At 55.1% G+C, this 13,884-nt stretch overlaps 1 protein-coding gene across 3 annotated transcripts in view; it reads right to left on the bottom strand.

Annotated features, from left to right (window-relative positions):
• The window catches only part of SH3GLB2 (SH3 domain containing GRB2 like, endophilin B2), a 275,634-nt gene that overhangs the window by 19,095 nt on the left and 242,655 nt on the right, over nucleotides 1–13,884 (bottom strand). For all 3 annotated transcript variants that reach the window (XM_078646267.1, XM_078646268.1, XM_078646270.1), the window contains one exon: nucleotides 529–618. In XM_078646267.1, coding sequence (XP_078502393.1) covers nucleotides 529–618 — 90 coding nt within the window. The remainder of the gene's footprint in view (nucleotides 1–528; nucleotides 619–13,884) is intronic.

Raw genomic sequence — 13,884 nt, 5'->3', positions numbered from 1 at the left:
TAAATGAAACTAAGGTAAGTGAGTATGAGGTAAAGGTGGGTGGAGCGTTAGATCTCAGGGTTAGGTGAAGATTGGTGGTGGCCTAACATCATTAGGTTGTGGTGAAGGAGGGGGTAGGGTGATATGTCAGTATTAGATAAAGGTGGGTCCACTCTTCCACCTCAGAGAGAGACTACGGTAGATGTGGGGTTTAATAGAAATATGAAACATGAAGAGGCATGTTGACATGAGAGGTGCCTCAAATTGTGTACAAATTAATGACTAATCTCACAACAGTAACCATTATGCATCAACCATTGCCTCACAAAGTATCTCAGTACTTGCTCATGGTTTTATATCATGGCAAGACTTCTCTTCACAGGATTTGTAATGCACGGGGTCCTTCCAGCAAAACCAAGGGTACGACTATTACTGAGTCCTTCAGTAGAGCTGGCTCTTCTCTTTGGGGGGGCCAAGGCACGTTCATGGTTTATGCCATGGACTGGAGTGAGGAGAGGATGCTAAGAAACGAGGCTGGAAGATACTCACATGGGTACTGCTGATGCCCTCCAGTAGGAGCCGCGTCACCTCTGCCTGGCGATCAAACTCCGTCTGTGCGACACGCAGCTCATGCTCCGCCTGCAAAATAAAGCACGCGTGGGGTACTTCAGTACAGAATAGGATCCCAGGATCCCCTTTACAGCTCTTCGCTCTGTCTCATTTAGGAACCTGCTTTTATAGCTGAGATTTTACTATGTGTCAGGGATTCTACTTTGATTAATATTAATATCTGGAGACATGTGAACAGTTTTAGATGTTACAAAGAAGCCATATGAAAGATTTATAGGCTACAAAGAGTGAGAGGTGACTACATCAGAAACGTGATCCTCAAGCCCTGGGGTCTGAGTCACCTGCAGCGTAGCAGTACCTTAGAAAGGGAACCACAAAGCACAAGCAGTATCCTGGTGCTTTACCTGTGCGGCTACTTTTCCTGCTAGCGTTGTGACATGCCCTGGCACTGGCTCTTGGGGGGCGAGGCTTTCATCAACTCAAAGGCCTACACAGCCCTAACAAGAGGATAGAGACAGCCACAAGGATTCTCACAAGTATGCACCAAGCCCTGAAGCAGTAATATGAAGATGTCAACCAGAGTGTAGGGTTTCTATTGACCCTACTGATCAGAACTCCACACGTTTCCAGCAGCCCCATTTCTCATTAGAGTTTCCAGAAAAGTTCAAACTTGCTGAAACTCTTTAGGAACAGGGCTGGTGCCAATTATTGTGCAAAGTCATGGATAATGCAGGGGGGTAGTGAACAATAGGATTTTGTCAAAAGAGAGAGAGTGTGTGTGTGTGTGTGTGATGATGTGAGATCACAGGTTAGTGGGAGGGTTTGAAGTCAATGCATAATGAACAAATTACTTATCTTTGGTAGCACTATTTCTGGTGGATACTGCATTTAACCGCAGATTTCTCACCTTTAGAATATCCCCAGGTGCCAGATTGGATCCAGAAGATTTAAAGACCACTGCTCCAGCATGCCGGTAGACAGCGTTGTGCAGCTCCGCACTGACTTCGTGCCGACCAAGAAGTGACGAACAAAGCCGTATATAAACAACACCCGTGCATCAGTTTCTTTCTGGAATCTGCCCATGGACTCGGACTGCGAGACCACCATCCAAAAAGAGTACCAGTGTGCAGACCTCCAGCTCGGGATTTTATATGAGTAAATAGGCCATACCACAGAATATTATTGGAGGGCAGTGAGGAATCTGTGGTTAGATTGAGTATCCGCCAGATAGAGACTTATCGAAGCAAAGTTAACTTGGTTAACATGGATACATCTAACCACAGATTTCTCACCTTTAGAATAGATAAAGTAATGGGGTGGGTCTGTAAAAAAGCTCCAATCAAACCAGACCAAATAGGGAAAACAACCTTCCCGCCAGATCGGTCAAGGCATTAGTGCTTTGTGAACGTATACACTGATGCCCACGGATGTCCAAAACAGACACTCGGCGTGCCATCGAAGTAGAAGCAGCCTTAACCCTAGTGGCATGTGCCCTCAGTTGTTCCGAAGGTTGCCTCTTGGGCAATGTATAGCACACCTTAATGCAGAAGACTATCAACCGTGACTAAGTCTTTTTCTGCACCACTTTACCTATCTTTGCACCCGAGAACCTCACAAACAGCTGATCGTCCATCCGATGGTCTTCGGTGCGATTGATGTAAAAGATCATGGGTCTTTTTGGTCCAGCTGATTGAGTCTCTCTTCCTCTTTCAAGGGCTGAGGAGGAGCAAAGAATGTTAGAATTTAATGGATTTCCCAATATGAAAAGTAGTCATGACTTTTAGGAAAGGGGCCATGCTGGTCCTCAACACCAGTATGTAGTATGTGTATGAGAGTGGCTCTGAAGCTTCAAGGCCTATTAGCCTCCTGCATCCTGCTTCAACAAGCACGGCAAACTGAAAGTGCTCCTGGCTCATCCTTAACCACAGGTAATGTCAAAGCATAAAATGTGTGAACCATCGTGCAACCCTTTTGTAAGTGGTCCTCCATTTTATGTCTAATTGAAACAGTGTTTTTGCAAAATGTTTGTTTTTGTAAAATGCTCACTTGACAGAAACTTGAAGTTTCCACTACTAGCTCGTTTCTTAGTGGATAATGCAGGTGCAGGAAGAAGACATTTTAACTCATGTTTTGAAGTTTCCACTCCTTGTCTACAGTTTGAAAGACACGGTTCCCTTGTGCACTTCTAGTTTTAGTTGAAAAAACACATAAAAAGAAAGATGCAGAAAAAGTTAGAAGTGGAGCTCCAGATCAGAGTATGAACGTGCCTAAAGAATGGAACGGATATCGGGACGCAGGGGTAGCGAATATATATCGCTCTGCTCTTTTGGGATGGAACAAAGACAACACGGAGCCCAACGATGCCACCTAACGGCATGCAGCAGCAATGCTGTTTAAAGCTTCCGGGAAAATTCTGCCACCTGGAGATATTCTAGAGGTAAGGAATCTGCGGTTAGAAGTACCCATCAGAAAGAGAAGAGCTGCTAATTAATGAAGCTGGGGCATTAGTGAAGATAGTTGGGTTAGTAGCCTGCGGAGCATGGGTCACTGTCAAATATATCATGGGTCGTTGTCAAATAGAGCGCGGGAAGTCCCTGGCAAACGGAACGCGGGAAGTCCCTGGCAAACGGAACGCGGGAAGTCCCTGGCAACCGGAACGCAGGAGGTCACTGGCAACCGGAACGCTGGAGGTCACTGGCAACCGGAACGCTGGAGGTCACTGGCAACCGGAACGCTGGAGGTCACTGGCAACCGGGACGCGGGAAGTCACTGGCAACCGGGACGCGGGAAGTCACTGGCAAACGGGACGCGGGAGGTCACTGGCAAACGGAACGCTGGAGGTCACTGGCAAACGGAACGCGGGAAGTCACTGGCAAACGGAACGCGGGAAGTCACTGGCAAACGGAACGCGGGAAGTCACTGGCAAACGGAACGCGGGAAGTCACTGGCAAACGGAACGCGGGAAGTCACTGGCAAACGGAACGCGGGAAGTCACTGGCAAACGGAACGCGGGAAGTCACTGGCAAACGGAACGCGGGAAGTCACTGGCAAACGGAACGCGGGAAGTCCCTGGCAAACGGAACGCTGGAGGTCCCTGGCAAACGGAACGCTGGAGGTCCCTGGCAAACGGAACGCTGGAGGTCCCTGGCAAACGGAACGCTGGAGGTCCCTGGCAAACGGAATGCTGGAGGTCACTGGCAAACGGAACGCTGGAGGTCACTGGCAAACGGAACGCTGGAGGTCACTGGCAAACGGAACGCTAGAGGTCACTGGCAAACGGAACGCTGGAGGTCACTGGCAAACGGAACGCTGGAGGTCACTGGCAAACGGAACGCTGGAGGTCACTGGCAAACGGAACGCTGGAGGTCACTGGCAAACGGAACGCTGGAGGTCACTGGCAAACGGAGCGCGGGAAGTCCCTGGCAAACGGAGCGCGGGAAGTCCCTGGCAAACGGAACGCGGGAGTCACTGGCAAACGGAACGCGGGAAGTCCCTGGCAAACGGAACGCGGGAAGTCCCTGGCAAACGGAACGCGGGAAGTCCCTGGCAACCGGAACGCGGGAAGTCCCTGGCAACCGGAACGCGGGAAGTCCCTGGCAACCGGAACGCGGGAAGTCCCTGGCAACCGGAACGCGGGAAGTCACTGGCAACCGGAACGCGGGAAGTCACTGGCAACCGGAACGCTGGAGGTCACTGGCAACCGGAACGCTGGAGGTCACTGGCAACCGGAACGCGGGAAGTCACTGGCAACCGGAACGCGGGAAGTCCCTGGCAAACAGGACGCGGGAAGTCACTGGCAAACAGGACGCGGGAAGTCACTGGCAACCGGAACGCTGGAGGTCACTGGCAACCGGAACGCTGGAGGTCACTGGCAACCGGAACGCTGGAAGTCACTGGCAAACGGAACGCGGGAAGTCACTGGCAAACGGAACGCGGGAAGTCACTGGCAAACGGAACGCGGGAAGTCACTGGCAAACGGAACGCGGGAAGTCACTGGCAAACGGAACGCGGGAAGTCACTGGCAAACGGAACGCTGGAGGTCACTGGCAAACGGAACGCTGGAGGTCCCTGGCAAACGGAACGCTGGAGGTCCCTGGCAAACGGAACGCTGGAGGTCCCTGGCAAACGGAACGCGGGAGGTCCCTGGCAAACGGAACGCGGGAGGTCCCTGGCAAACGGAACGCGGGAGGTCCCTGGCAAACGGAACGCGGGAAGTCCCTGGCAAACGGAACGCGGGAAGTCCCTGGCAAACGGAACGCGGGAAGTCCCTGGCAAACGGAACGCGGGAAGTCCCTGGCAAACGGAACGCGGGAAGTCCCTGGCAAACGGAACGCGGGAAGTCCCTGGCAAACGGAACGCGGGAAGTCCCTGGCAAACGGAACGCGGGAAGTCCCTGGCAAACGGAACGCGGGCAGTCACTGGCAACCGGAACGCTGGAGGTCACTGGCAACCGGAAAGCTGGAGGTCACTGGCAACCGGAACGCTGGAGGTCACTGGCAACCGGAACGCTGGAGGTCACTGGCAACCGGAACGCTGGAGGTCACTGGCAACCGGAACGCTGGAGGTCACTGGCAACCGGAACGCTGGAGGTCACTGGCAACCGGGACGCGGGAAGTCACTGGCAAACGGGACGCGGGAAGTCACTGGCAAACGGGACGCGGGAGGTCACTGGCAAACGGAACGCTGGAGGTCACTGGCAAACGGAACGCGGGAAGTCACTGGCAAACGGAACGCGGGAAGTCACTGGCAAACGGAACGCGGGAAGTCACTGGCAAACGGAACGCGGGAAGTCACTGGCAAACGGAACGCGGGAAGTCACTGGCAAACGGAACGCGGGAAGTCACTGGCAAACGGAACGCGGGAAGTCACTGGCAAACGGAACGCGGGAAGTCACTGGCAAACGGAACGCGGGAAGTCACTGGCAAACGGAACGCGGGAAGTCACTGGCAAACGGAACGCGGGAAGTCCCTGGCAAACGGAACGCTGGAGGTCCCTGGCAAACGGAACGCTGGAGGTCCCTGGCAAACGGAACGCTGGAGGTCCCTGGCAAACGGAACGCTGGAGGTCACTGGCAAACGGAACGCTGGAGGTCACTGGCAAACGGAACGCTGGAGGTCACTGGCAAACGGAACGCTGGAGGTCACTGGCAAACGGAACGCTGGAGGTCACTGGCAAACGGAACGCTGGAGGTCACTGGCAAACGGAACGCTGGAGGTCACTGGCAAACGGAACGCTGGAGGTCACTGGCAAACGGAACGCTGGAGGTCACTGGCAAACGGAGCGCGGGAAGTCCCTGGCAAACGGAGCGCGGGAAGTCCCTGGCAAACGGAACGCGGGAGTCACTGGCAAACGGAACGCGGGAAGTCCCTGGCAAACGGAACGCGGGAAGTCCCTGGCAAACGGAACGCTGGAGGTCCCTGGCAAACGGAGCACGGGAAGTCCCTGGCAAACGGAACGCGGGAAGTCCCTGGCAAACGGAACGCGGGAAGTCCCTGGCAAACGGAACGCGGGAAGTCCCTGGCAAACGGAACGCGGGAAGTCCCTGGCAAACGGAACGCGGGAAGTCCCTGGCAAACGGAACGCGGGAAGTCCCTGGCAAACGGAACGCGGGAAGTCCCTGGCAACCGGAACGCGGGAAGTCCCTGGCAACCGGAACGCGGGAAGTCACTGGCAACCGGAACGCTGGAGGTCACTGGCAACCGGAACGCTGGAGGTCACTGGCAACCGGAACGCGGGAAGTCACTGGCAACCGGAACGCGGGAAGTCCCTGGCAACCGGAACGCGGGAAGTCACTGGCAAACAGGACGCGGGAAGTCACTGGCAACCGGAACGCTGGAGGTCACTGGCAACCGGAACGCTGGAGGTCACTGGCAACCAGAACGCTGGAGGTCACTGGCAAACGGAACGCGGGAAGTCACTGGCAAACGGAACGCGGGAAGTCACTGGCAAACGGAACGCGGGAAGTCACTGGCAAACGGAACGCGGGAAGTCACTGGCAAACGGAACGCGGGAAGTCACTGGCAAACGGAACGCGGGAAGTCACTGGCAAACGGAACGCTGGAGGTCACTGGCAAACGGAACGCTGGAGGTCCCTGGCAAACGGAACGCTGGAGGTCCCTGGCAAACGGAACGCGGGAGGTCCCTGGCAAACGGAACGCGGGAGGTCCCTGGCAAACGGAACGCGGGAGGTCCCTGGCAAACGGAACGCGGGAAGTCCCTGGCAAACGGAACGCGGGAAGTCCCTGGCAAACGGAACGCGGGAAGTCCCTGGCAAACGGAACGCGGGAAGTCCCTGGCAAACGGAACGCGGGAAGTCCCTGGCAAACGGAACGCGGGAAGTCCCTGGCAAACGGAACGCGGGAAGTCCCTGGCAAACGGAACGCGGGAAGTCCCTGGCAAACGGAACGCGGGAAGTCCCTGGCAAACGGAACGCGGGCAGTCACTGGCAACCGGAACGCTGGAGGTCACTGGCAACCGGAAAGCTGGAGGTCACTGGCAACCGGAACGCTGGAGGTCACTGGCAACCGGAACGCTGGAGGTCACTGGCAACCGGAACGCTGGAGGTCACTGGCAACCGGAACGCTGGAGGTCACTGGCAACCGGAACGCTGGAGGTCACTGGCAACCGGAACGCTGGAGGTCACTGGCAACCGGGACGCGGGAAGTCACTGGCAAACGGGACGCTGGAGGTCACTGGCAACCGGAACGCTGGAGGTCACTGGCAAACGGAACACGGGAAGTCACTGGCAAACGGAACGCGGGAAGTCACTGGCAAACGGAACGCGGGAAGTCACTGGCAAACGGAACGCGGGAAGTCACTGGCAAACGGAACGCGGGAAGTCACTGGCAAACGGAACGCGGGAGGTCACTGGCAAACGGAACGCTGGAGGTCACTGGCAAACGGAACGCTGGAGGTCCCTGGCAAACGGAACGCGGGAGGTCCCTGGCAAACGGAACGCGGGAGGTCCCTGGCAAACGGAACGCGGGAAGTCCCTGGCAAACGGAACGCGGGAAGTCACAGGCAAACGGAACGCGGGAAGTCACTGGCAAACGGAACGCGGGAAGTCACTGGCAAACGGAACGCGGGAAGTCACTGGCAAACGGAACGCGGGAAGTCACTGGCAAACGGAACGCGGGAAGTCACTGGCAAACGGAACGCGGGAAGTCACTGGCAAACGGAACGCGGGAAGTCACTGGCAAACGGAACGCGGGAGGGCCCTGGCGAACGGAGCGCGGAAGGTCCCGGGTGAACGGAGCGCGGAAGGTCCCGGGTGAACGGAGCGCGGAAGGTCCCTGGCGAACGGAGCGCGGAAGGTCCCTGGCGAACGGAGGGCGGAAGGTCCCTGGCGAACGGAACGCGGGAGGTCCCTGGCGAACAGAACACGGGAGGTCCCTGGCGAACGGAGCGCGGGAGGTCCCTGGCGAACGGAGCGCGGGAGGTCCCTGGCGAACAGAGCGCGGGAGGTCCCTGGCGAACAGAGCGCGGGAGGTCCCTGGCGAACAGAGCGCGGGAGGTCCCTGGCGAACAGAGCGCGGGAGGTCCCTGGCGAACAGAGCGCGGGAGGTCCCTGGCGAACAGAGCGCGGGAGGTCCCTGGCGAACAGAGCGCGGGAGGTCCCTGGCGAACGGAGCGCGGGAGGTCCCTGGCGAACAGAGCGCGGGAGGTCCCTGGCGAACAGAGCGCGGGAGGTCCCTGGCGAATGGGGTGCAGGAGGTCCCAGGCGAGCAGAATGCGGGAGGTCCCTGGCGAAGGGAGCGTGGGAGGTTCCTGGCTAACGGAGTGCGGGAGGTCACTGGCGAAGGGAGCGCAGGAGGTTCATGGTGAACGGAGTGAGGGAGGTTCCTGGTGAACGGAGCGAGGGAGGTCCCTGGCGAACGAAGCACGGAGGTCCCTGGCAAACATAGCACGGGAGGTCTCTGGCAAACGGAGCGAAAACGGATGCAGAGTCAAAGATCCCCTCTTGCACACAGAAGAGTGGAGGTCGTAGGCAAACGTGGATCTCCTCAAGTACACTGCAAAGAAAAGCTCCTTTCCTGGACTGGATACTTGGAGGTGGGGGGGGTCACATGGATATGTGAATTCTGTCCTGTAAGTGTTACGAGGTGGAAGATGCACTGACGCAAGGTAATGTGTGCCTGTGATTGAATCCTGTACACGCAAACAGGTGAAGGGTCATGAATGCTGGGATACCCCACATCACACCAATGAATGTAAGTCTCAAGGAGACCAGGTGGCATGCATATGCACGGATACCCTCCTGGACACATGGATGGGTGGTAGGCACACAGATGCAGGCTCCGTTGGCCTTAGTGTGCACCGGATGTCAAGAGGTAGCTCAGACATCTACAGGACCATGAATCATCTGAGATGGGTGCAACTTCCCTGTCACAATATTTGTGCAGCTTTAGACTATTTTACCTTTATATGCTGTGCGTCATCCTGGCAGCTAGTGGCACTGGGAGGTGTGGGAGGGGGGGGGGGGCGGGCTCGAAAAAACATCTTCATTACCTGAACAGAGTTCTGTTGCCATCAAGTGTAGGCAGAGTCAGAATGGCTTATGAAAAGGTCGATCAAAATCCCACAATGCCCCCTGCTGTAGATAACATGTTACGATTGTGTGTCATGCAATGTGAAGGGTTATTTAGAAGTAAGCTTCTGAATGATCTGGTAACTTCCATCTTCACCGGGGGAGGGGGGTAGAGGAGGATCTCACATGAACCTAAAATAGCTTCAAGCTCCAGAACTGTTGTTACAGGCAAGTCCCCAATTTCATTTGCGGTGTGTACCTATTCATAACTCGCATGCAGGGCAGCGATTGCAAAGCACTGTTTTCCTTCTATTGCAGTGGCACGAGGTATTCACAAGGTGAGGAATCCACACGGCAGATGTATCTATCAGAAGCTTACATTGGTTTGGACCGCTATCCAGTCTTGTGGTACATTAACGTCCACACAGCAGTGTTTAGTGAACGAATGAGCTGAGAACAAAGATTTGACTTTGCTTTCTCGTGAAATGTGCCCTTGATCTAGAGAATAAAGCTTCTTGACCAACTAATAGCATTGCTGTTCCCACTTTATGAGCCATGCAACGACAGATTCTGTCAACAGATCTCCATTCTTTGAATTAAATAGAAGATTAGCATCTCAAGACCTCATGAAGTCTATAGTCTCCTCAATACGAGCTCTTCACACATCAGGGTTATGCATTATTGTTTCCGAGGACTTTGTGCTCACAAACCGCATTTCTAGGCTGGCAGAAGATAGCATTCTCTTGCATAAGGTGTCCAGCTTTGGGACTCCCTATTTGGTGGAATGGTAGGGAATGTGCCGGAGTTAATCCTGAACGTGGAGGCTTGGACAACCAAACTCTCCGGGGTGGGGCACTGGGTGAGGAAACTGGGAAGCCCAGTAGCAGGGAAAATGGCGGAAGGCAATCCTTCTATGCACAGAAGCCCCTGTGCGATGCTTGCACCAGATCCCAAGTAGGATGTCTGTAAGAGCTTCACTGAAGGAGTGTAGGTGTTCAGAAGGAGAGACTCCCAGCTGAGAGATCTGCATCAAGACATTTGTATTGACTGCTTTAGAGGATGTCGTAAGTTCTGGACCTCAGACACCCTGCGCACCACCATAGCAAAAGAGGATCCATCCTCCGTAGCCAAGGTAGGAGAGACCAGGCTAGTGTCCGGTGAGGTGTCTAACCCACTGACCTCTGCCAGTTTCTCATACCAGTTGTCCTGTTCTTCAGGAAACTGGTAACCATAAAGGACCATAGACCTCTCCTATTCGTTTCCCTCCCCAGGCCTAATGAGTAAATAATGCACTAGTTCTGCCCCGGGGAACATGGATCGGGCTCGTAGCCAAAGTCGGGAATAACGATGGCGTCGAGGCCGGAGGCATCGGCACTGGAGCAGGCATCGAGGAAGGTCTCAGTCTCGCCAACGCCTCTGCTTCAGGTATAGCAAGGGATTCATGAGGCCTGACTGACGCCGAGGGTGAACCCGCCGGCATGGATCCAGTAGGTGCCCCTACCAGGCCTATGGGGCTTGGAGGTGCTCCAGAAGAGACGGGGCACACAAATATGAGGAGCATGGCCTCATAAAACTCTTTCAATTGGGCGGGGATCACTGTGGCAAAATCAGGGAAGCGCAGACCTGGATTCAGATTCCGCCGCTCGTGTGGCTTGGAGTGCCTTCGCTCCCGTGTCTCGTTAGAAGACTTTGATGGACACAGTGAAGTTGTGTTTGTGGGACTTCCCCCAACTTCCCCAAAGATTTTGAATGCGACAATGACCAGCGGGATGGGATGAGATCTGCAAACGGTCCCAGGACCTTCCGCGTAAACATGACCTCAAGCATCGTGGAGTCGACGGGCATTAAGTGGCGCGGAGCTTGAAGGAGCACTCCTTCAGCGGTTTGGGGTGTACGGCGCAACAGTCCTCGCAGGCCTTCGAGTCGTGGTCTTGCGTTAAGCACCACAAACGCACCAAGTGGGTGTCTGTCTGTGACATACGCCAGTCACAGGCCCCACATGTTTTTTAAACCGGCTGGTTTCTTAGGTGACATACCTACACACCAGAATAAATCTCAAACAAGTTCGGCAAAAAGCTAGTCAAACAGCCACTGAGCTGTAGCTCAGACCAGAGCAGCACTATCTGACGTGGAACGGAAAGAACTGACGTCAGCCCCAAGGTGGTGCCTATATAGGTACCGTGCACGTCACTTCCGCGCCAATAACGCCACGCAGAGCCACCTACTGGCGGGCAGGAGTATAGCCTGAAAAGTTATTCCAGATCCAGTCTGACGCCTGGGGATAATTCTAAGCTAAGGACTCTGTGGTTAGAAGTTTCTATCTGACAGAATAACATGGTTTCTCACTTAATGTGAGTGATTAATGTATTCACTGAACTATGGGCCATCACACCCTCAAAGAGTAAGGCTTGAATTTTCAACCTTGTTACCCTCTAAAAGTCAAAGTCCAAAAAAAAGGTGCTTGCCAATTCAACAAGTTCATAGTAGTACCCATCTCCTGTGGTTCCAAACTAATGCTAGTGACAAGTATTACATATTTGCCCATAGGTTTGTCTGACATAAGAAAATGAGCGGAGAAACAAGTTGCACACGTCCGACTCCAACACTAGTTGGCAGAAGTGTACAGATCATGTGTCTACAGCTACATATGCCATGAACTGAGCATTTCCTCAGGTATCAACATTGTAGACTACTGTTGGAGAAGCAGGTCTATCTCTTCTTTTATGCTGCTTGCTGTTGGACTTGGCCCTTCTGGCAGGTTCACCCCTAAACTTTTTGCTTTTAATTGTGACTTGGTGTTAGTGATTTTTGGCTTCTGCGCACTTTACCGCTGTGTCCCAGGGTAAAGTGCGTGCGTGTGGTGAGGTTGGCCTGCCCTCCCATAGGAATGCATGGGGAATGTATGTGTCCCTGGTAGTTCCTGATGCGTGGGGAGTGCAGGTGCGAGTTTGGTATGTGCGGACTCGTGTGATTAAATGCTGCGCAATGATGTGTGTGTCGTTCATGTGTCTAGTGCGGAAGTGCCACTTCTAGAAGTTGGCATGTCTGTGTAATTTATGTGAATTGGCTGTCTGGCTTGTGATTGGCTGGAGCTGGCTGGTGAGCCTGGCTCCAGGAGTCAGGATGGGTCTGCCCCGGTGGTGAGTGGAGAGATCTGCATGATTGATGTGAGGGAGGGGTGCACCTGGGACCTGAATAGGGCTGGGCTTTCCCCACACAGTGCTCGCTCCGCCCCCTGTCGTGCGACTAATTACCCTAGCCTGTCCTCTGAATGGGGAGAAGGGCTGAGCATAACAGAGTGCTCCAAAACCAGTTGCATCTGGTTTTTCCCTTAACCCTGCAGCCTAGACAAAGGATGTAGGTGTATAAAAAGGGGGGTTGACCCCTTGCAAAATGTTCTTGCTGATCCTACCTTGAGTGGGCCTGCAGCTGCTGCTGGGCGCCAGGAGGACCGCCACTGGGGTCTGCCTTCCTGCCTGGAGGGCCCTGTGAGCTGGCCCCTGGGCCCAGCCTTTGCCCCCCCCTTGCCTTCCTAAGAACTTTGGACTTGTGACTTTGTTTCCTAAAAGCCCTGGGAGCGCTTTATCCTCCCTAAAGCAAAGCACCTTACTTTCCAGGAGGAGTGCTGTATTTGTCAACCCTGCAGCGCTGGGCTGCCGCGTGTAGAGGGATTCCCCCGGTCCAGGGATTCCCCCCTCTTGTGCTTATTAGAGGCGCGGGTGCCCACCCCGCATTTCCTGCCGCATTTGGGGGAAATAGATTGTTACCCCGCAATTTTGCCGGTTTATTTCCCTAGCAGGTGCCCACCCCACCAGGGACCTTGTGCCCGTGTGTTTTTATATCTGTCCCTAGTGGGTGCTCACCCCGCCAGGGAATCCGTATTATACCAGGTGCCCACCCCGGATTGCCACCGACAAGGAAAACATCACTACGGGCCACCGCTCTGCCCACGGCGACACGGAAGCGCCCCAACCCGGAAGCAGCTGGCCGGCCAATCCCAGCGCGGCCTGCCCGGAAAAGCCGCGGCACGAGAAGAAGAGGGCGGCTGAAGGTGCAGGCGGGGCTCCGGTGTTGGAAGAGAGACCCGTGCTGCCAAAAGAAGAAGCCTGCAGCCGGCGCCTCACACGGGGCTCCCAGGAGTGAGGGAGAGCCCCGTGGTGACCAGCAGAAAAGGAATCCCCTAGGCAGGGCTCTCGCAGCCGCGGTGCGAGCCCTGCTGTCCGACCGTGAGGAGGCGCAAAAGGAGTCCCGGTGAGTGGGGCTACGGTTTTGCAGTGCTGAGAGCATTTGTTATTTAGAGCCTGCGAGGCTCCCGCAAGGCTCAGACGTAACTTGGGACATCTTAGTCAGAGCACGAGAGGCTCAAACGATGGGGGCATTATTTTAGTCCGAGCCTGGAAGGCTCCAACCTGGGCATTTGGCATTAAGAGCCCACGAGGCTCCACGGGGGCATTTGTTTTCGCCCCCACGTTGCCCCGCAGTCCTTTTGGTATTTAGAACCTGAGAGGCTCCGGGGGACACAGTTCTTCATTGTGTTTCTCGAGCCCACGAGGTTCCAACCGCAGGCACAGTTGTTTATTTGACCCCCCCAGAGAAGAGCCAAGAGGCACGCTGGTACCAGGCTCAGTTCCTACAGCTGCCCAGCACTTAATGGGAAGCTGCTTCGTTTAGGCCAGGAACCCTTGCGCATCCTTCTGCTTTGGCTGCTGCGCAGCCTGCCCTGACTTTGCTGGACACAGGGCGTTTCAGCCCCTGAGAGGCCAGTTAGCCTGGGGGACAGTTAATGTGTTGTGCCCTTGCGTGGGTAA

Source organism: Lissotriton helveticus, chromosome 5_1, assembly GCF_964261635.1.
Source record: "Lissotriton helveticus chromosome 5_1, aLisHel1.1, whole genome shotgun sequence".
NCBI lineage: Eukaryota > Metazoa > Chordata > Amphibia > Caudata > Salamandridae > Lissotriton > Lissotriton helveticus.
Note: the sequence above shows the minus strand (reverse complement) of the source record. Positions and strands in the feature narration are given on the sequence as shown.